Source organism: Amphibalanus amphitrite, unplaced genomic scaffold (genome assembly GCF_019059575.1).
Source record: "Amphibalanus amphitrite isolate SeventyFive unplaced genomic scaffold, NRLGWU_Aamphi_draft 000016F_arrow, whole genome shotgun sequence".
Lineage (NCBI taxonomy): Eukaryota > Metazoa > Arthropoda > Thecostraca > Balanomorpha > Balanidae > Amphibalanus > Amphibalanus amphitrite.
The window spans coordinates 791,817-814,442 of NW_024881512.1; the positions used below are offsets into that span (position 1 = coordinate 791,817).

The 22,626-nt window shown below is 54.9% G+C and overlaps 1 protein-coding gene across 1 annotated transcript in view; it reads left to right on the forward strand.

Annotated features, from left to right (window-relative positions):
• LOC122386808 (forkhead box protein P1-like) overlaps positions 1–22,626 on the forward strand; it is a 116,150-nt gene that overhangs the window by 77,906 nt on the left and 15,618 nt on the right. The window contains exons 5-7 of the mRNA XM_043376447.1: positions 14,713–14,913; positions 15,563–15,658; positions 16,546–16,678. Of these exons, the coding sequence (XP_043232382.1) occupies positions 14,713–14,913; positions 15,563–15,658; positions 16,546–16,678 (430 nt within the window). The remainder of the gene's footprint in view (positions 1–14,712; positions 14,914–15,562; positions 15,659–16,545; positions 16,679–22,626) is intronic.

Sequence of the window (22,626 nt, forward strand, 5' to 3'; positions counted from 1 at the left end):
TACAATAGACCGCCACCTGCGGCATCCACCTCCGACACTGACAGACCGTTAATAAATGAGCAGACGGTTTGTCCCGTCTGACGGTGTATCGGTGACCTGTCACCGCTGCTCAGTGCTCTGTGGTGGGTCAGACAGGTGGGCGTGCCCCATGGCTCCGTGCCCCGGGGACTGTCTGCGCCCCCACAGATGCGCGGTGACGTCTACTGACGGTACCCATGACTGGCGATGACATGATGCCGCTCACGTCACGTTAGCCAGAGCGAGTCTCAGGTGTGCCTATACCGTCGGCTCGGCGGTGGGGAGGCGTGGGCGAGGCAACTGTCAGCGTTCCTCGTCACACACCGTCGCCTAGTCTCTGTGCCTCTGCCTTCCTATCCGATCGGCTTCCGAGGTGTCCGTCACAGGTGCGGCGTGTCGCCTCAGCATTGTTTAGCGCCTCCGATGGCACCCAGCTGGGTATATGGCGGGTGCTGACGGAACAGAACAGACACTGTGTCCAGGTCGCGGCGCCACGTGTGATGGAGAGCGGATTTTCACGTGACGCAGAGTCGGATCTGTGGAACGGACCGATTAGGATCTGTGGATCGAAACAATCCGCATCTGAGGATCGAGCATATTTGGACATGTCGATCGGACATCTGTGGTGCATCTGGTACATTCTGTTACTCAAAGGTGGTGATGACGCTTTGGCAAGCAGTTGCTGTTTGTTTATTGTTGATTGCTGTCAATGATAATGATAATTGTAAAGCAATGATAATGTACGCATTGGTCAGGGATTATGTTAGCACTATTCGTCGCCATGCAGTTGTAGAAGCTGGACATACTCTGTCCTGACGACGAAGTGCCGCGACAAACGGTATGCAAACACCGCGTTGCGTAGTTGAAGCACATGCAGTGAAGGCGGTCGATCGAAACAAACTGCCGCCGACTAGCGCTGGGTCCCAGTTTTAAGAATAATGCATGCCTCCTGAGCCATGGCGAGTACCAGCATGTGTTGATTATAATAGCACACCTAAAGAAAAGGCTCTATTCTCAACTAGTTCTCCTTTAATGGGGTCCTTCCATGCAGGTTTGCCCTAGCCGCATGGACGTACTCCAATATTGCAAAAGAATGAGCCGGCCTTAAAAGCAATAGGTAACGCTAGCTTGTGCTCCTAAGTACGCGAAAACGGCTAATCGCCGGATCTCCGCTGATTATATACACGTGTGCTGGCCATCAGGTGGTAGGTATGCCACTTTGTTCAGGCCGTCGTTGGTGTCTCCTTGGGACGGCCATGGCGTACTTTGGCGGTATACACTGTGGTTTATGCACGAAGACTGCTGCCGGCAGGGCTCTTCAAAGGCCGTTCTGATTTACGGAAACCCTTGGATGTATAGCATATTTGTGTTATTGTGCTCGCCTTTCATTAGGCGATTGTCTTTTCATTTTCGTTATTTTTTTTTATAGAAAAACAAACCATATTCTTGTTATTGTTCTCGTCTTTCATTTGGCGATTTTCCTTTCATTTTCGTTCTTTTTTTTAATAGAAAAACAAACTTCTGAAATGGAAAAAGCGATTTATCGTGGTTACGACGGTAAGACAAAAGCGGGGGACAATGATGCTCGTATTCAACGCACATCGCGATCGTGGTATTTTAAAATCGACATTTCCACGGGACAATAATTTTACTGGCTTTCTATAGGTATTTTTTTTTATCTTTTTACTCATACATGCCGACAATTCAAATCACAAGTCAGCCTTTGACCTCTATAACAACTTCTAAGTTCAATGACGATATCAGCATTTAGCGAACAGTTGTGCTTATTTTCAACTAACGCTGATGTAGAAAGTAATTTTGTGACGAATCAATATCAAATTGGGTTGTCGGAAGTGGGAACATTTCTCCCTCCTCTCATGAAAAATGAGATTTCAACAGTGAACGGGACAGCTTAAAACCGCCTTTCCATGGTTTTCATTCCATCTCTTTTGTAAGGCACTGTTCGCACAAAATTAATGTGTTATAGGTAGCGATTATATCAGACTTTCCTAGATATTTTTATGGGCATTGGCGGTGGCTCATGATGTGGAAGCCTGCCGTTACGCTGCTCCAAACTGATTTGCAGTAGTTGCTTCTACCCCAAAGTTCAGCTCATGCCATGTCATGACATCAGTTATATAACAAATGGTTTGTCACCGTTCGACATTTGACTATGCAAATGGAAAGGTCACCGCTCGCGGCTCCGCGCCGCGCTCGAACTTAACGCGTGGGACATCGGAGAGTGCAACCTCAGCGCGCCTCCACCAACCGTGTGCACCGCGTCAGCCGCCGCCGGCGCGCCGTTCGATCGCAGTGTCCGGGTGCACAACGCCGGCACATCGCGCCAAAAGATAAACAAGTAAATAGGCGGCCGGCTCGGCGCGGTGTGTAAACAAGTCTTTTTGTAAACAGTGGGCCGGCGTCGTCGGCCCGGCCGGCGCGCGGCAGCAGCCCGGGCCGACGGCACGGCCCGAGTGGGCGTCAGACGAGCGGCGCGCTTCAGCCGGGAGTGACGTGCGCGCCGCACTCGCCGCCGCCGCGCCGCCAGTGTCGCCAGTGCGCCGCAGACGCACCGAGCTGCCGCCACTGCCGGCCGGGGACGGTGGGAGACTGGACTGGAGGTGTGATCTCAGTGAGTAGCGAGTGGAAGGGAGGATGGGGGCGGGGCGGTCGGTGGACCCAGGGGGAGGTCATTGTGCAATGGCACGCCAGCCATGTGGACGGGAGGAGTGGGAGGAAGGTATCAGCGCAGCCTGCCCGAGCGTGTGGTGGTATAAGCATTATCGTAGCACTCCCGGCTCCCGGGTCAGCGGTAGAAACGCTGATCACGGTGCCCCCCAGTATACCTATATTTGTAATGTCACCGCGCCGAGTCTAGAGTCATTCACAGAGTCATGACACGAGTCACGGTCCTGTGGCTGGCACAGTCAGGCACGCTACCCTGTTCTCCAGTCCATGAACCTGTCACAGGAGACAGGACTGCCTTCCTGAAAGCAGCCATCAGGCCGATGCGGTTCCCCTCCGCCACATTTCTGTGACAGGGCTGTCGGCCCGCTGCGTATAGTGCGTACCGCCCATGTCAATGTCATGCTATGCACTGATCGTCACGCGCTGTCGGGGCCGGCCAGGCGTATGGTGAAACCAGCGTCCCAGAGCTGTGGCTCTGTACGCAGGTCAGGGTGCCACACCGATCATGGCGTTCATTATCCCGAAGTTTATGGCCGCGGAATGCAACTTTTTTGGGGTAGGTGGAGAAGTTCGCTTCTGTCCATCGATTTTCACTAAATCTCAACTAAATCCAGATATCGTGGTTCAGAATTGTGCTCGAATTTTTATCTTAAAGCTCAACATTTCAGTAGCAATTTTAGAATCTTCAATCAAGTGAGGTGCGTTTAAAGTATGTGTAAGCAAAAACATTATTATACTTACTGGAATTTCGGTTATTACTTCACGTTTTTATATAGAGATCATGTTACGTCCCTAGTTCTGTTCGGAATGAACCGATTTTTTAAAGTGTTTAACTGAATCTGATCAAAAGGCATTACCCTGCTTGCGAGGTCATGCGTACCAAAGGTGGCTATAAGTCTTCAAGTTGTGGAGCAAAATGACCAATGCGGTCTACGTGTCCCTAACCCCAATTTGCGAACAGGTTTTGATGTTTTTGATTCATTAAGATATCTGATACGTGACCCCGTATTCATGAAACACATAACTACACACTACAGCGCATCGATACTATCTGTAACAAACTGTCGCGCTCCATAACACATAAATTACAAGCAGCACTATACGGCATTTTCAAACAACTAAAGATCCATAAATACAATCGCACAATGCCTGGACCAATTATGGTTTGCGATTGCTATCTAAACTTAAAATGTTGTGCCTACGTATTCAGCCTACCGCAATAAGTTCCGGTTCACTTAAACAATGTTCCTTTAAGTAGTAACCAAGCTCCATTATCCACGCTAATCATCGCCGCCCAAAAGGGCAAAACGCGCCAGGATGTTGGCAATGGACCTTATGAAGTAGATGTTATCATGTAAACGACAAAATGTGTTTGAATAATGTTTGCTTTTGAACGTTTTATGTTACCTTTATTCTTGTTTGCCATATATGACTATATTATTTACGAAAATGTTGCGAAATTACCCAACCACCAATAAAATACAGCACGGCCAGTGCCGACTGACCTGTCTATCGCATGCCGTGCATGCCTGCGCGGTCCTACAGAGGCCCTCCGTCGGCGAGCATCCGCCTGCGGCCGCGCCGAGCGACGAGATGTTTACTCTGGCAGGTCGGCTACAGGCGGCGACGTGTCACCGCCGACTCGAGCGCTGTTTGTTTCGCTGTTTTGACGCCCTCACTCTCGCTCTCTCCGGGCGCTCACGTGAACGGGCCGCGTGATTGGCCTCTGCACACCGCGGCGGCCCGGCCCGGGCCCGCCGGCCCCCACGCGGCTGGAAAATTGCCACATTCGGTGCCCTGTTTGGCTGTGAAAGGCCGTCAACACCCGGGTTTATCTTCGCCTCCAGCTCTGTGCGAGCCACCGCTTCGTCAAACCCGGGTGGACGACGAGGGTCGTTTGGGAACAAAGGACAGGACGGTGATGATGGGGATGGTGGGTGGGCAAACACTCCGCGCACCCCTTGTACACCGCGGCTCGGCTCACACTGCGCGTGTTATCGGCCGACCACGGCGGGGCCGCCGCGGTTCTGTTTGTTCTTCTCCACCCTTCTCGTTATCGCCCCCCCCCCCTCCCCCTCCCCCTTCCCTGGACCCCACTGGCTCGGTGTCGCGTCGTGTCACGTCGGCCCGCTAATCACGATTCAACGTCCCGTTAATGCTTGATTAGCGTGTCCTCCGATCAACTCCTCTCCCTGTTTGGCTGTGAAAGGCCGTCAACACCCGGGTTTATCTTCGCCTCCAGCTCTGTGCGAGCCACCGCCAAACACCCCAAAGGAACCAAGGGTATGTGTATTCATACTAGATTATCGCCGAATCTAGCAGGCGTCTAGTGAACGCCCTCCCCGGCGGGACGTACTTGCTGGCGTGCACGAGACGTCCCACCACCGACAGCAGTTCCCGCTGTGTGCATTTCTGTCGCCCGAGCAGTGTCTTTAGTAACTCCTGGGTGCCCACTAGCTTGGCGTCTGGCAACGCTAGGGTGTCTAGGGTGTTTCTGTGTCTATCACAACCCGAGAAGCTCCATCCGTGTTGATGGCGGGGCGCGTTTCCGCTCGGCCAGCGGCACGCCCACTTCCGCACAAATGTCTCGCAGTCTCACATACGCTACGTCGGCACTGTCCGATACTCCACGCCCTACCCCGAAGAAGTCATCTAAATAATTGCGTATATACACGTCCGATGTCTGATCCTGGAACACATAGGCGCAAGCATGTGGCAAAATCATTGAAAACCCATGGACTGCTTCTAGCCTCAATGGCAGACAAACCTGGTAGTATAGTAAACCGTCCCAACAGAACCCCAGTAGCGCCCACTGGCCGGGCCGGACAGGTATAAGTTTGAATGCATTTTTAACATCGGTCTTGAACAGCAAGGTCCCGGCGCCTCCAGCTAGGAGAATCGACCGCACGGCCTCGTCGAATGATGTGTACGTCACACGAAACTCGTCTGGGTCTAACCCGGCGTTGACCCCGACATCTCTCTACTGTGATAGATCTAAAATGAGCCGCACTTCGCCATTAGGTTTATCGCGCGCACTCAACGGGTTCACTATCATGTTCGGCAGCGGTGGAGCATGGAACGGTCCCCGTGTCGTACCGTCCGCGACCTCTCGCCGAATGGCTGCCGTCACCCCGGCACGGCGCCGTTCGGCGGACTGATTGTTTTTCGCGAAACGGCCCCGCGCCGCACCGCGGTATCCAATGTCAGCCCCGTGCCGGAACCGCCCAACGACAGTTTCTCTGGCATCGACCATTGTCCACAGCCTGTCGCTTGGCTTCCACCCTTCTGCACTGTCGACGGCGTAGGATCATGCACGAGTCTAATTATGAATACGCCCCCGAAGTCACGCCTAGGATCGCAGTACCACAGCCTGCCGTGCCGGGCTATCTGCTGTTTGCACTTGCCTGACCGGCCCGCCGCGGCGCCGCGGTGTGCGTTATGAGTCACTCGAGGTCGTCTTTCCGCGCGTCCGCCCGCTCGGCCGCACGTTCCCTTATCCATGTCGCCGCACCCCCCCTTTCTCTCTCTCTCTCTCTCTCTCTCTCTCTCTCTCTCTCTCTCTCTCTCTCTCTCTCTCTCTCTCTCTCTCTCTCTCTCTCTCTCTCTCTCTCTCTCTCTCTCTCTCTCTCTCTCTCTCTCTCTCTCTTCCTCTCCCTCCTCTCTCTCTCTCTTCCGCCCTCCATCCTCTCTCTCTCTCTCTCTCTCTCTCTCTCTCTCTCTCTCTCTCTCTCTCCTCTCCTCTCCTCTCCTCTCCTCTCCTCTCCTCTTTCCTCCCCTCCCCTCCTCTCCGTCCGTCCCAGGCCATTGTCCCTCCCTTGTTCGTCGGTTTGTCGGCGGTGTAGCTTTTATCACCGCTACGGCCGCCCAGGCCGTAAGCAAATAGCACCACTGGGTCCACAGATTCCCCTCATGTCCGGCTTTCGCGTTTGACGCGAGCACTAGTCAGCGAGTTTGCCGCGCTGCGTTTCTGCTGGGCTATACGCGTTGAACTTGGCATGTCTGGCAGGCGCCGCTATTGCGCCAGGTATATATCGATACCATACCGAGGCCGCGATGACATGCACACGCACCGACCAGTTGGCGACATGTTGACCCTGTTAAAGTCATCTAGACCGCCTTGCCGACGCCGGGTCTAAGCCAACAGAAATGTGACGCCCACACCACGTGGTCAGAGTATAACCGGATCCAGTCATTCCAGCCGGTGGTCCAACCTACATACACTAACCGTCGCGTTCACTGCCTTGCTGGGGGAGAGCCGGCGCCGGCCGAGACGAGACGAGACGAGTCGGCCGTTTGGGGTGACGTCCTTGAGGCTCGCTTTGGCGGAGCTTAATGACGTCCCATTGGCGACCGAACTGGTCTGATGACCTGGGCATTCCAGCCCAATCAGGAGCCGGACGGCAGGGGGAGGGGGGGGGGTCCAACTGACCCCTTCCCCACACGCTAGACGCAACAGAACGCCGCACACGGACGAGGGATATGATAGGTGTACGGATCAGGCTCATTCGAAAGCCCGACCCGTCAGTATCACAAGCGGCGGCCGCCGCCGCGACGGGACAGTGACGACCTGCAGTTGTGCAGTTACATTCCGACTTAGCGTTGGAAACGGTCTAACATGAGCCTTCTTGCTGATACGTGCCCTGTGGAAAGACCGCAGTCGACACAGCCAGCCGGAAACCACCGCGGCACGTCAGCGTGACACTCACCATATCAATCCGCCTAGCGCTCAAAGCCAGCCGAAATCGGGGCGCCCGGGGCACCCGGCTAGCCGACATACAATGCATCTCTGCACGGCTGCGTGACACTGACTGGGACGGTCTATTCTGCGCACACACCCAGTCTGGAATCCATCACTGCACCGCAGAGTGACACTGACTATTTCGATCTACCCGATGCACATGTCCAGCCAAGTGTATCTCCCTCCCCCCCCCCACCCCCACCCTCCGTTATGACCGGCCCCTCCCCAGAACCCAGCCGCCGCTGGAGACCGCTCCCAACGTCCCATCTCCCCTCCCTGGGCCTCGGCACGGCCGACCTGTTTGTCTTAGCGCGCAGCTGCGTGCCCTCAAACTCTCCCTCTCTGCTCTCCCACCCTCCGCTATCGTCCCGACCGGTCGTAAGCTCCAATATTTGCTCAGCCGCGACAACACCTCGCTGACGGCGCCTCGTCTTTATCACCTCGGCGTATGCCGTCTAGTGGTGTTAGTTGCAGAAAATGTATGTCCAATGTCCGTCCAATTCCAATGCTTACGCCGATTTCCGTCCAAAATGTTTAAGCTAGCCATTTGTCCAAAGATGTCCGAAACCTACGCAATAGTTTACACTTAACACTGTTATCTTTTTTTTTTATGTATTTTTAGCAGCTTTAATGTGTTAATCATCTCAAAGGCTGATCTTTCTATTCGCCAATCAGTGTTAACCACGATTGCTTTATAGAAATGCTGAGGTGTAGCAATGATTGTCCAAAGTTGTCCAAACCTGCGTCATTGTCCAACCGAATTCCGGATTGGACATTGGACAAAATCGGAAATCCACAGATTTAGGCTACGATTGACACCACTAAATTGCCGTCTCACCCAATGCCGCCGCGCCCCGATGGAGGCCACTAGATACCCGCCCCTCTCCTATACGTGCCCGCCTGTTCTGGATCAGTTCGCACCATTACCTGCCGGGTAGAACTCGCGAGTTACGTCACGTGTCAGGTCATACCCGTCGTCGGGCCAGATATGGCTCGACGGGGACCACAGTTGCCAGGTCCTCCTGTGCACACGGCATGTACTGATCAGGTCTCACCCGTCGGCCGTGGCCATGACACGACGGGGACCACAGTTGCCAGGTCATCCTGTTCACACGGCATGTACGGATCAGGTCTCACCCGTCGGCCGTGGCCATGGCCCGACGGGGACCACAGAGTGCCAGGTCCTCCTGTGCACACGGCATATACGGATCAGGTCACACCCGTCGGCCGTGGCCATGACACGACGGGGACCACAGAGTGCCAGGTCCTCCTGTGCACACGGCATATACGGATCAGGTCACACCCGTCGGCCGTGGCCATGACACGACGGGGACCACAGTTGCCAGGTCATCCTGTTCACACGGCATGTACGGATCAGGTCACACCCGTCGGCCGTGGCCATGACCCGACGGGGACCACAGTTGCCAGGTCATCCTGTTCACACGGCATGTACGGATCAGGTCACACCCGTCGGCCGTGGCCATGACACGACGGGGACCACAGTTGCCAGGTCCTCCTGTGCACACGGCATATACGGATCAGGTCACACCCGTCGGCCGTGGCCATGGCACGACGGGGACCACAGTGGCCAGGTCATCCTGTTCACACGGCATGTACAGATCAGGTCACACCCGTCGGCCGTGGCCATGACACGACGGGGACCACAGTTGCCAGGTCATCCTGTTCACACGGCATGTACGGATCAGGTCACACCCGTCGGCCGTGGCCATGACACGACGGGGACCACAGTTGCCAGGTCATCCTGTTCACACGGCATATACGGATCAGGTCACACCCGTCGGCCGTGGCCATGACACGACGGGGACCACAGTTGCCAGGTCATCCTGTTCACACGGCATGTACGGATCAGGTCACACCCGTCGGCCGTGGCCATGACACGACGGGGACCACAGTTGCCAGGTCATCCTGTGCACACGGCATATACGGATCAGGTCACACCCGTCGGCCGTGGCCATGACACGACGGGGACCACAGAGTGCCAGGTCCTCCTGTGCACACGGCATGTACGGATCAGGTCACACCCGTCTGCCGTGGCCATGACACGACGGGGACCACAGTTGCCCGGTCCTCCTGTGCACACGGCATATACGGATCAGGTCACACCCGTCGGCCGTGGCCATGACACGACGGGGACCACAGTTGCCAGGTCATCCTGTTCACACGGCATGTACGGATCAGGTCACACCCGTCGGCCGTGGCCATGACACGACGGGGACCACAGTTGCCAGGTCATCCTGTTCACACGGCATGTACGGATCAGGTCACACCCGTCGGCCGTGGCCATGACACGACGGGGACCACAGTTGCCAGGTCATCCTGTTCACACGGCATGTACGGATCAGGTCACACCCGTCGGCCGTGGCCATGACACGACGGGGACCACAGTTGCCAGGTCATCCTGTTCACACGGCATATACGGATCAGGTCACACCCGTCGGCCGTGGCCATGACACGACGGGGACCACAGTTGCCAGGTCCTCCTGTGCACACGGCATATACGGATCAGGTCACACCCGTCGGCCGTGGCCATGACACGACGGGGACCACAGTTACCAGGTCATCCTGTTCACACGGCATGTACGGATCAGGTCGCACCCGTCGGCCGTGGCCATGACACGACGGGGACCACAGTTGCCAGGTCATCCTGTTCACACGGCATGTACGGATCAGGTCACACCCGTCGGCCGTGGCCATGACACGACGGGGACCACAGTTGCCAAGTCATCCTGTTCACACGGCATGTACGGATCAGGTCACACCCGTCGGCCGTGGCCATGACACGACGGGGACCACAGTTACCAGGTCCTCCTGTGCACACGGCATATACGGATCAGGTCACACCCGTCGGCCGTGGCCATGACACGACGGGGACCACAGATGCTGGCCTCTCTAGGCGCACGGTGTCGTGGTCAGCTAGGTACCCGCCCCTCTCCGTCACGCCCACTTCTATAGCGCCCGTCGAACGGTCCCCCCCCCCCTATCCCGTCTCCTCGTGGCCGTTCTACCTAGATCCTTCCCCCCCCCCCCCCCGCAGCCTATCGCTGCGCCCACCTGCCATCATGCGTCCGTCTCCTGTCGCTCCGTTGATGTTGTCCTGTTATTCCGTACACCAAACCGAGCACTTATATCGCATTCGTCGCGCGCGCCGCGCGAGAAACACTCCGCGCACCCCTTGTACACCGCGGCTCGGCTCACACTGCGCGTGTTATCGGCCGACCACGGCGGGGCCGCCGCGGTTCTGTTTGTTCTTCTCCACCCTTCTCGTTATCGCCCCCCCCCCCCTCCCCCTCCCCCTTCCCTGGACCCCACTGGCTCGGTGTCGCGTCGTGTCACGTCGGCCCGCTAATCACGATTCAACGTCCCGTTAATGCTTGATTTGTGACGCTTTGGGCCGCTGTTTGTCGGCTGTTTACGAGTTGGCCTGTTGTGGAGAACTCTGGCAGTGCTGTGTGTGGCTTCAGAACGACTGCTGGAAGAGTACCGAGACAGTGGGACCGGTTGTTTATGAGCTTTTGATGAGGGATGGGATGTCTCCTTTGGTAATTCGTTGTCTGCGTGTTTGATGCCTGTTTGGACGGGCTGAGGTGCTCACTGCTCATGCTTGTCACAAGCTTAGGTGTTGTGGCAATTGTCACGTTGGCCACAGTAGAATCATGCCTTATTTTCCCGCACATTAGACGGCGATTTTACTGCCCAGTTTGTGGCTGCTGCGAGTCGACGCTGTTGACTCCGTAACTGCGGGTTAGCCAGTCTGGCCTGATCTAAATAAATACCCACCCCGTGTCCTGTACCCTGTCTGAACCGCTCCAGACTACCCCTCCCCCGCGGACATCAGGCGCCCCAGTGACCTTGACCAGCCCGGGGCGGGGGTAGCGTGTACGCGGCCGCACGCAGCGTGTTTGTGAGCGCCGCGCCGGCCGAGCTGTTTACTGCACGCCGCCGAGGCCGGCCCGTATTTCCGCACGGCGTCAACAGCTAGCACGGGATGCCGGTAAACAACCCGGTGCGGCCGTCAACCGCAGCTCTCGGCCCGAGCTCGGCCCCGGGGGACAGCGGCAACAATACCGGCCCGGCGCGGCGGTCTATGGGGGCGGGTAGCGGACAGCTTTGATAAACAGGCTACTGGATACGGAGTGAGAAAGGTCAGGGGCAAAGGAACCCTGTAATTTTGATTATTCATTTTACATAGATAACATGAATCATGAATTTTAATATCACGTCCATGGCAGTTTGTATGGGCAATTACGGCTTTCATATGCCCGTCGTCCAGTCGCCTAAAGTTGCAAGCTTGTCCTTTCATTGCACGAGGGCGGTTTTCCGAGCACGGTCGGACCTTTTGCCAGTGCGTCGGACGGTGGCTGCGTGACAGAGCTGTCACATCTGTGGCACCGTCGAGGCCTGTCACCGTGACAGTCTGACATGTCCGTCCTGATCTGACCTTATAGCCACACCGCCGCCGCATGACGCGAATACGCTGCGCTGCGAAACAGCATCCTGTCTCCCCACTGTGACCTCTGCCCCAGGCAGGACAGCGTGGGTGTCAGTTCCGGGTGTCTCTCCCTCCCCTGCCGCAGTCAGTCGGAGTCAGACCTCTGGAGCGTAGTCCCGGGTCACCGGGGACGGTTGTACGCTGACGGTTTGGCCCGAGGGCGTCGGGCGCTGCCGCCGGCAGTGAGTGAGAAGTTCTCAGAGGCTTTGATCGGCGAGACGAGCTGTCCCGGCGTGTGGAGCGCCCGGCCGCGGGCGTTTGATAGCTGTGTTTCGGAGAATCGGCGATCGTTGCGCTGCTGAACGCACTATTCCCAGGAAGTTGACGAGCTGCGCACGCTTGGTTTCGGTGTTGGTGACCTCATCTGACCCCTGGTGACCTAACATTACCCCGAGTGGTCAGCCAAGACACCACTGACCAAAGTGGTGTCACGGATAACCACTCGGCGTCAGCTGAGGCCGCGCCTGTGTCACTATCCAACATGCAGTCACTGCTGCAGCGGCACCACCCCCGGGCCGCGCTGATCGGCGCCGGTCGTCATAGCTGCACTATCTGCAGCAGCGTTATCGCCCGCCGGCCGTATTTGTTTATGACTGATGTACGCATTGTGCCGCGGTGTATCGCAGCTGTGTAATAAACGGATGGCTTTATCCAAACGATAGGTGGGCCACCGGGGCAGCCGGCCGCCCGTGCTGCCCGTGCTGCCCGTGACGCCGGGGCAGCCGGCCGCCCGTACTGCCCGTGCTGCCGGGGCAGCGCGGGTCTGGCCGTGGGTTATTGGGTACAACGTTTACACGACGCAGGCCAATGATCGGGACTCCCATGTGACTGAAAGGACCGACTGTGAATGATTCACAAATCATTTCTGCTCAAGTGCATCGTGATAGCTATAGCCAGACGGCTGGATTTTTCTCGATCAATTGCTCGCTCAAAGTCATTTTTCGAAATTTCAAAATTCTCGCAAGTAACGATTTCCCTCGTTCGTCTCACCTCACCTTGATGTAATGGCTGTCATGGCTGTAACTATCCATAGCACTTATATTATGCGCATTATTGTGCATTTTTGTGCGTCTGACTGAATCAGCTGCGGATGAGTGAATGTGCGTCGCCTCTCCTTTATCAGAATTCAGACTGGTCTCGGTTGTGAAGATGTCGCCGATGTCAGATGTTCAGTACTTTTGATGTAGTATCGCTGAGAGGGATCTAGTTTCGGTTGTGTTATTTGTACGCCGAATGATGAGTTATACGCGAATCAGTTGAACGGCTGTCAAAGCAGGCGGTTGTAAAGATGGCGAGATGGCCAACTTGGTCAGACCTGACGGTCCGCATTGAAATGTGTGGCTACAGTTGCGAGATAGATCGCCTGTTCGCTCGGCACAAACCAGTTCTGTTCCGGGAAACACACTGTCTGCCTTCGGTGTGTCCGTTGAACCGCAGATGAATCTCGCAGAGTGGACTGGTCCACCGTTATGTCCGTCCCTGTGCTGGTTTAAGTGCTTGCAGTACCGTCAGACTTGCACTAGCTTCGGACGATTGGTTTTGTTTCGCCTGCTGTAGTAGGTACGTTTGGGCCTGGCATTGATTACGAGCACATGCTTAGTATAATCACTTTTCGGCTTCCGTAAACCCGATTTTAACACAACCACCTACCACCCTCCCCAGTCCTCAGTCCGCACTCCTCAGCCCCTCCGAACAACCGGCTCCCGACCGGAGTCGCATCTGTTTCGATGGGAGACGGCCGGCCTCAGAGGACAGATTGGTGAGCCGCGCCCGCCGCGTTCACTCCACGCACTGACGAGACATTGACGAGCGGCAGTTGGTCGGGACGGGCCGCCACCCGGACAGGAGCGTCATCCGTCCGTCATCCGGCGTCATCCGTCCGTCATCCGGGCCGTCATCCGTCATCCCGGGCCGTTGCAGACAGCTCGGCGCCCCTGCTTCCATTGGGCGGGCAAGGTGGCCGAGAGGTTGCAGTCTGAGGGTGGATGGAGCCTCAGGGCAACGCTGACGGTGGGCGAGCAGGACGTTGTCGTGGAACTCCTGACCCGTGTGGGCTCTCACCTGAGTCGTGAGGTGCGCCCGTGCTGTCACGGTGATCAGGGGACGGGTAGCTGTGCTGGTGTACCCCGAGACTGAGCTGGGAACTGTGAGTGTGACGAGTTCACCGGCTCTGCTGCTAAGATCGCTGGAGATAGGCTGGCGTTCAGTTGATGCATCAACATGGTGGTAATATAGAGATGTTCTACTGGTGGCGCTCACTGCTTATTCTGCTGTCTGAGTGTCACTGATGGTTTTTTTTTTTGTCAAGCCGCAGCCCGGTCTCTCCGTAATACGTCAGAAGGTGGACGTTGAGTCACAACAGTCAATGATGAGTAATGACCTATTGACTTCCCCCTTTCCGCCTTCCCGTTGGTCATGTGTCTATTGCACTGCTCTACTTTCGATAGGGCACCCCGGGATAGAGGGCAACCCTTCTTACTCACTCATAATCCCGTGTCTTGTAGCTCGCCTGTCACATCCCTCCACATCGCTTTCAAATGACTAATTCTTCTGGCCTTCGCCTCTCTCTCTCTCTCTCTCTCTCTCTCTCTCTCTCTCTCTCTCTCTCTCTCTCTCTCTCTCTCTCTCTCTCTCTCTCTCTCTCTCTCTCTCTCTCTCTCTCTCTCTCTCTCTCTCTCTCTCTCTCCCTCCCTCCCTCCCTCCCCCTATCAGGTAAGCCGGTGACCCGTGCCTAACCCCTGTCCCCTCTCTTCTGCAGGTGAGCTCGGTCATCAGGAGTACCAGTCGGGCGGCTAGACCGGCGTCCCCTTCGGCCAAGAGCCATGACTCGGCGGGCGGCGGCACGTCTATGATGATGCCCCCCGGCCTCCAGCACATGCAGCAGCTCATTCAGCACCAGCTGAGTCCGGCGCAGTTCCAGAACTTTTTCCAGCAGCAGGGACTCCTGATGCAGCAACAGGTTAGTAGCTCTCGCCTCATCTGAACAGCGCACGTCCCCTGTTTCGGAGAATATCCACAGAACAAAAACAGTATACCATACCAATGAACCGAAACGTTAACCTCAAGGGCTTCGCTCTGGCTAGGACCAGGACATGGCTGGGATTGGTGGCTTTTTATCATTTCTCAGTCATCTCATAACCAAAATTGGCTAATTTCGTCTTGTGTTTCGGAAAATATTTCTACGAACCGCTCCATCTGTATTTCCAGCGTTTGGTAAGGGAATCTGTCTGATGCGATTACCTGCTGTGGGTAATAGCCACGCGCACGGTGTACCCACCAATCAGATCCGGCTGCAGTACACAGAACTGAGCGTTTAGGTGTGTGTGTTGTCATAGCAACCACAACAAGTAGCGAGAACATACATACCCTGAGCGAGAACGGCCTCCAAGGTCCTGTTTTGATGCACAGAAATGATGGATTGGCACTAACTCGTAGCTACATATTTTGACGTTAAATGTATGTCCGGTGGTGTGCCTACCGATAGCAGTAAACCTGAAGACCAAAGTCTGATTGCGTTTTTAGGATATTGGTCTGAGGCGAGGTTTACCGCCTTGTTTATTGGCTGTGACGTCACAAGTGACGCTGCTGATGTCGTCTCCCTCTGACAGCAACATCAGTTGGCCGAGCTGAGTAAGAAACAGACCGAGGACGCTGTGCGGCAGCTGCAGGAGCAGCTCCAGATCACCATGTACCAGCAGACGCAGGTAGGTGGACACGGTGTACTTGCTGCAGGAGCAGCTCCAGATCACCATGTACCAGCAGACGCAGGTAGGTGAACACGGTGTACTTGCTGCAGGGGCAGCTCCAGATCACCATGTACCAGCAGACGCAGGTAGGTGGACACGGTGTACCTGCTGCAGGCGCCTGTAGCGCGACAGACCATTGTCCGTCCCCCGGTACATCAGAAGAAATTCCTCTTCTCTCTTCCGTCAGCCCTTCTTACCTTTTCCGGTGTTTACTCTCGGTATGGCATATCTCCCCCGCTTACACCGATGTCCTGCAGTGGTCTCAGCTGATTGCTCTCACCGCACGGTGAGCCGTGTACCCTCACCGACTCAGAACTCACACACTGGTCGGGGGCTCGACCGTCCCACTCCGCTCTGGCGGCGGTCACGGACCGGTGTTGGCTGATGGATGTCGGCTCACCACGCACTCCTTGCGTCAGTGACTGCCGGCGGGTCGGCCGCCCTCCCTGTCGCCCGTGCAGTCTTGTTTATGGCGGCGCACCAGCTGTTTTCATATAATAAATCAGCCGACCGACGCGACGGCAATTGGCAGCGCGTTAGTGCACCAGAAATGCGGCCGCTGCCATTTGTTCGTGGATGGGGAGGAGAAGTCAAGGGTAAACTCGAGTGAGCTGGGGTTGAATGTAATTTTAATTACCTATATGTATCAAGCGCTGCTTTAACGGACCCAGATGCACTTACTAAGCATATGTACTACCGGCACATGTTTCATGCATTCCTTTATGTAGTCTTTCGTCTCCGGATGCCGTTGTACCGTCTTTCATTCCTTCCTTTCCTCTCTCCCCTTCTCCCGGCCGTTCCACTGTGCGCCACCGCTGACCCGGCGCCCCGTCCGTGCCGTGCAGGTGGCTCACGACAAGAGCAAGTCGGCGGCGCTGTCGCTGCACCACTCGCAGCTGATGCAGCAGATGCACATGTTGCAGCAGCGCTACCTGCTGCACCAGGCGGGCATGGCGCAGCCGCCCGTCACCTCGGCAGGTCAGTCCGAGCGGCTCGGGGACGGGTAGGCAGGCAGTTAGGCAAGCGGGCAATCTCAGTCAGGAAGGAACGGCTAGTCGGCATTGTTTTAGTCAAATTCTTCAAATCCTATCGCGTTCAGATGCCCGATATTCGTATTTTTGCGTAAGTGCAATTGGAATGTCCATAACTGCCCTGTAAATATTTTAAAGTAATGGAAAATCCGAATTCGGGAATCCGTCTGTGGGAATCCGAAACTCACAGCTCCGACCATGATTGACAATAAAGGTCCTATAATGCTCTCGCAAACATAAATAGAGTATATTTTTGATAGATGGCAGGAAACAAATAAAGTAATAATTACTCAAGATCGTTTGTTGCTTATAGCTTTGATCGTTTGTCAAGAGTGCACTTTATAAGGATCCAACATGCCGTAATGCCATATACCTACCGCAGAGGGGACTCCACACAAATCCACTTGTTTGTGAGCGCTGACCGCTACCATTTCTTCTATACGGCACTTGTTGTCCGCCCAGCGGTACATACATTCACAGCTAAAAACAGCCGCCGTCTGCCACATCCTGGCGTTCTGTACAGTCGTGCGCTATCGGTGTCGTTTTTGCTGATCAGCACCGCCAGCCGTCTCGATCCGCAGCTGCGTCGCTCCTCCCCCTCCGATTTTAGTTCTGTAGAGCGCGGATAAAGTATGTTGTCTCTGCATGCATCCTGCTACAGTACACTGCCTGTGGTGGTGCGTTGTCCCGGCCGCCGCGGGCTGTCAAAGGGCTATACCTACTCTACATACGCCGCGCGGTAACCAACGTTATGACTGTCACGTTATTTAGTTCCGGCAGTGGGTGTCGCCCACTGAGCTCATGAGCGGGGCGATCCTCCGGCCCAGTGACCCCTCTGACAGCTCTCTGACCCGCCACACGCGTGACTCAGACCGCCACATATGAGCTCCGAGTGGCGGCGATGAGTCACGAGTCGTGGCACGGCGCACCGCAGGGCTGTGTGGTGAATGCTGAGTTTACGTAGGCGCTCTGTAAGTGACACATCGCTAATCTGCGATGATTCATAAATTTGAGCCAAGAGATGCCGTGAGCTTTTCACTAAATGCAACCTGTATTCAGACAATTAGTCGACTTTAATTCTGGAGCATAGCAATGTGTCAGTTAATGCTGATTCACTCCCTTTTCACGTATTCCCAGTCTCCTTTCCATTGATTCCTTTAAAAACGGGTAACTTATCATTGATTGTACCGGGAAACGAGTTTCCGATCTTTCCGTCTCCCTATCCCCTCTCCTCTCTCCTCTCCCCCTCTCTCCTCTCTCCCTCCCCTCTCTCCCTCTCCCTCTCCCTCCCTCCTTCCCTCTCCTCTATCCCTCCTCTCTCCGGCTCCCCGCTCTCCCCGACCCGACGGCGGCGTCGTGCAGTCTCGGCCGGCTCTCTCAGTCAGTCGGTCGGCTGCGCCCATGGCCCGCCGCGGCTCTCCCAGCCGCCCGCCGACCGATCGATAAGGTTCTGCGTGCGGCCACCGTCCGCCGGCGGCCTGCGACACGATGACGGGCCGTGTCGGGTCCCGGCGACATCGGCCCGCCCGTGTACCGGACATTGGCCCGCCCGTGTACCGCAGGTGGTTCGGTATGGGTGCGGTGGGGGTGAGGGGGCCTGGGCAGGGCCGGGGCCACGCGTCGTTCTAGTTCAGCTGGATCTGATGACCGATAAATTGCGAATTTAGTAGGGTAGAAGATAGTTCTTTTCTCTTCTGGATGACGAGAGCTAGCATATAACCGTAGTCAAGGTCTTCACTTAAAAGCTATATCAGCTGCGTCACTTTTCGATGAAAAAGCGCGGTCCGTTCATGACCCCTATCACCATAAATCATCTTTATGCCTGGCCGACTGCTGACTTCTGAACCTCGAGCTCTCATACGTGCTGTGATTGGCGCTTCCACCCGCCTCCTCTCCGTCCTTCCGTCGCTCGGTCGCCGTTACCGTCTATGAACTCTCCGTCGGATGTGGAGACCCGGTGCGGCTGACCCGTCCGAACCGGTCACAATCGATCGCCTTAGCTCGCGAGGTGTGAGACGAGCCTCGCCGCCGGCTATAATTAGCGCTGCGACCACCGGCCGGGCCGGTACAAAGCCGCCGCGCCGCCGGGCCGTCCGTCCGTCCGTCCGTCCCACGCCGGTAGGTGAGCGGAATCAGTTCAGTCGCGGTGGTGAGATAGAGATGTGATGTGTTGAGATTTGGTCAGAGGTGGGGGGTGAAGTGGTGAAGGGAGGAAGGGATACAACAGAGCCAAGCCGCCACTGTATGCGTGAAGTACTCGACCGACCCGGCCGCCGAGCCCTGCCCCGCGGCTGGCGGCGGAGATGGGTCCCCAGGGGCCCGGCGTGGGCACGTGGCCTGGGGTGGGGGAGGGGAGAGACGGCTGGACAGAAGGCTGTCTGCAGCCCACACCCGGTCGGTGGCAGAGTCTGGGACTTGTCACAGCCGGCTGCGAGGGAGTGGTGACCCGTCCACCGAGCGGAACTGACGGCGCGCCAGACTGGCGCTAATATCTGGCATTATACTGGCCCGCCCGGGCGGGGAGGGGGGATCTAATTCGTATGTTTCCGATGATTGTCAACGATTCCGTTCAGCCCCACAGCAACTGCGAACCCTGCAAAGCGAATGTGATGGCGTATCTGCTGAAACAGATGCACCTGGTGTGGATTTAGTGCGACGTGGCTCGTCTTTGCCATATGCTCGCTATCAGCGACACACGGGGACGAGCGGACCGCAGGGCCCGCCCCCGACCGGCAACTGTGCCGGGAGATATGTGCACTGTGCGCTCTGTGCCTATGTTAGAGGTAATTCACAGCGTCAGTCTGTCGGCCGACCACACAGCTGTGGCGGCATTCCTTATTTAGTGACCTCGTGTCGCGAACTGGTGACGTCCAGTTATTACGGAATGGTCGAACGTAATCATAGCCAGGCATGACATGGCTATTTGTGTGTCAGACAAGATCGTACGCGAAAATTCACGGCGTGTCACAATTTGGTGGGTTGTGCTGTCTGTCTGTGTTTCATGTAGCTGAAAGCTGTACTTACCTTACCGGAATGTTAACTGTGATTGTTGTGTCCAGTAGCGGGAGTGACTGTCTTTAATTCGGGTGATTGTTCATTCTCAGTTTACAGTAAAACAAGGACATTCCTTGTGTGTTATCCATGACAAGGACATTCCCTTTGATCTTATCGTCGGAAATGAGTTTATCCACGAATACTTTATAGTTACATCTAATGGACCGATGCATCGAAATATTAGTATCCATTGCAAGCCCTAGCACACGGTGCTTTTTGGTAGCTGCCTATTGTTGTTGATTCTCTTTGTAGTGAACATTTGTCGAACTGATTTATAATAGCGGTTTGCTTGTCATTTTCGTTGTTTATCTTTTCCTGTTAAGCTCGTTACTATGCTATCCGTTTTTATGAGTTGTTAACCCGCGCCCCACTGGGGTCTGTGTATAACACGCCCTACTGGGGGGGGGGGGGGGGCTATTCATAGCCCCCCTCCTAACTCCGAAACTACTGGGCCGATCGTCAAAATTCAAACGGCGTCTGATAGCCCCGGAAAAACTGTCGAGCAAAACCTAATTTCATTGACCTCGAGGTCACCGATGACGTCACAGGTCAGGTCAAAGTAAAAATTATTAGCACTTTGGCTTGTTCACATTTTGGGCTCTGGCCGCCGTCTTACAAGTCAGATCAGGCTCATTTTTGGTTTCCACACTCGTGAACAGATGCTCTAGATACCTTGAGGGTACCAAACTTGTACTTTGATTTTCAGGTCAGGGCCAGGTCATCACAGGTCACGAAAATATTATATCATGCGTCGGTCACGTGACACATGTTTTATGGTCCATTTAGGCCATAGATTTCGAATTTGATGTCGTCTGTGTCATTCGAGGTCATTTTGAGTCGAATTTAGCTTAGGTCAGGTCACTTTCAGGTCAAAAAGGTCAAATTTTGAAGTTAAAATTTTTCAACAAAAAAGGTGTCTATTGGATGCAGTTTGAGCTCAGAAACACGATGGTGCCATTTATATTGGTGTACGATGTCAAATACGTACTGAAAAAGTGATTTGAAAAATTAATAATTGTGAATTTTTTTGTAATAATGCGTATAACTTGGCCATTTTTTAAGATATTTAGCTAAAACTTGCTAGAGTTAGTCATAATCATGCGTTCTGTCACATATATTCCGGTTTTTTCGAAAAGTCAAAAACTTTTTGAAAAAATATAAAAATATAAATTTTGAATATTATTATATAAAATTTTCGAAATTTTCAAAATTTTGAAAATCCGAGATAGCAGTTTGATAGCGCGGTCAATTCTGAGTCCTTTCATGCAAAGAAATTGGATCTAGCTTAAAAACTGAGCTCTTGGAGCGATTGCCGTGGTTCAATGTTTTGCGTCGAAATCGGACGAACATGACGTCACTCTGACGTCATTTCCGGCCGACCTATGGTAGCTACGAAGTTCAAATTTTGACACAAGGTGTCAAATTGATGCAGCCGAAGGTACTGAAAGTTTGGCGTCGATACGTCAAGCGGTTTGGAAGTTATTGCAGAAAAACGGGAGGGGGCTATAAATAGCCCCCCCCCCCCCCCAGTGGGGCGCGGGTTAAACCCGAAATGAATCAACAGAACAGTCGTTCACTAAAAGCCCATTCTGCCGGAACCACTGCACCAGATCATATGCCATTATGTAAGTGACCTAACAGAATGCCGGATGCGGATGTTTTGTTTCGGCAAAAGTGTAGTGCACATTACAAAGCTCCCGTACCTAATGTGTTTGTTTTCCATATTGTGAACAAAAACTTCAGCTTACACTTGTTCCGTGCGAAAAGTTACGTAAACAAAATGAAAAGCGAAACTCTAAATTTTCTGAAGTTCACTGCACCTGACGTAAAAACGTTTATTTTCTCAGCCATAACACTTCTCAGCGTTAGCAACAGACCCGACACTGGCGCTCACACAGTCCGGATCAGTGGCGAACAAGCCGCGTTTATTTCTACTTTGATCGCTCGTCGCCTGCGCGCGTGTGAAGCCGCGTCTTTGCCGCCCGGCCCGGGGCGCGTGTAAGACCGCGGAAGCCTGCGCTCAGCCGACCGGCATTGTACCGAGTCGGCCGCATTAGGAGCGCCCAGCGGCCCTGTCAATGCATTTAAACAACAGCCGGCGGCAGCCTTTGTTGTTGTTTTTCGTCGAGCTCGTGGGCGGTAACCTAGGCAACGGCTAGCAACACTGACGGCGTATTGGCAGCGGCCCTGCGACGCGGTTTTCGTGAGGCATCTGTTGCAGGTGGATCAATGGAGGCGCGTGTGTGCGCGTCCGCCGCGCTAAGTGCCTCTCCGCGGGGCGGGGAGGCCCGCTGCCGCCGTGCACTGCAGCGAGAGGTGCACCGTGCACTGTTGGTTGTTAGGTATGTGTCCCAGACCGGTGGCAGACCTCACTGGTCCATGAGAGATGATGTAGAGCAGTGATTGATGGTGTTCCACTGTTCCATCATCCGCGTCAGTTACTCTTTCGCCGGTGGCCGAGTCACGCAGATGGGGTATTGATGCATTTTTCCTGCAGTGGTTACTTTGCGACAACAAACGCGCTGCGTTCACTGTAGTGCTGCAAACGGGTCCTGTAATCGTTGCAGCGCTGGCCGTGCCCGGGGCTTGTTTGCGGGTTATGTTCTGGGCGCATTCATAGGACCAGCGGGCAATTGTTTTATTTAATTTCGCGTGTTTCTGCGACATCTGTAGGCAGGCACTCGCTGCTGAATGTTGCAGGGTTTGACAAAAGTTGCATGCAGTTAGGTCGTTATTCGAGCATGTGCGTGTGGTTGTGCCGCGCACTGAATGTCCGGTACCCAGCTATTGTAGCACATAACCCGGGTTTATATAAACCTCGCAAACCTACTCGCCCAAAAC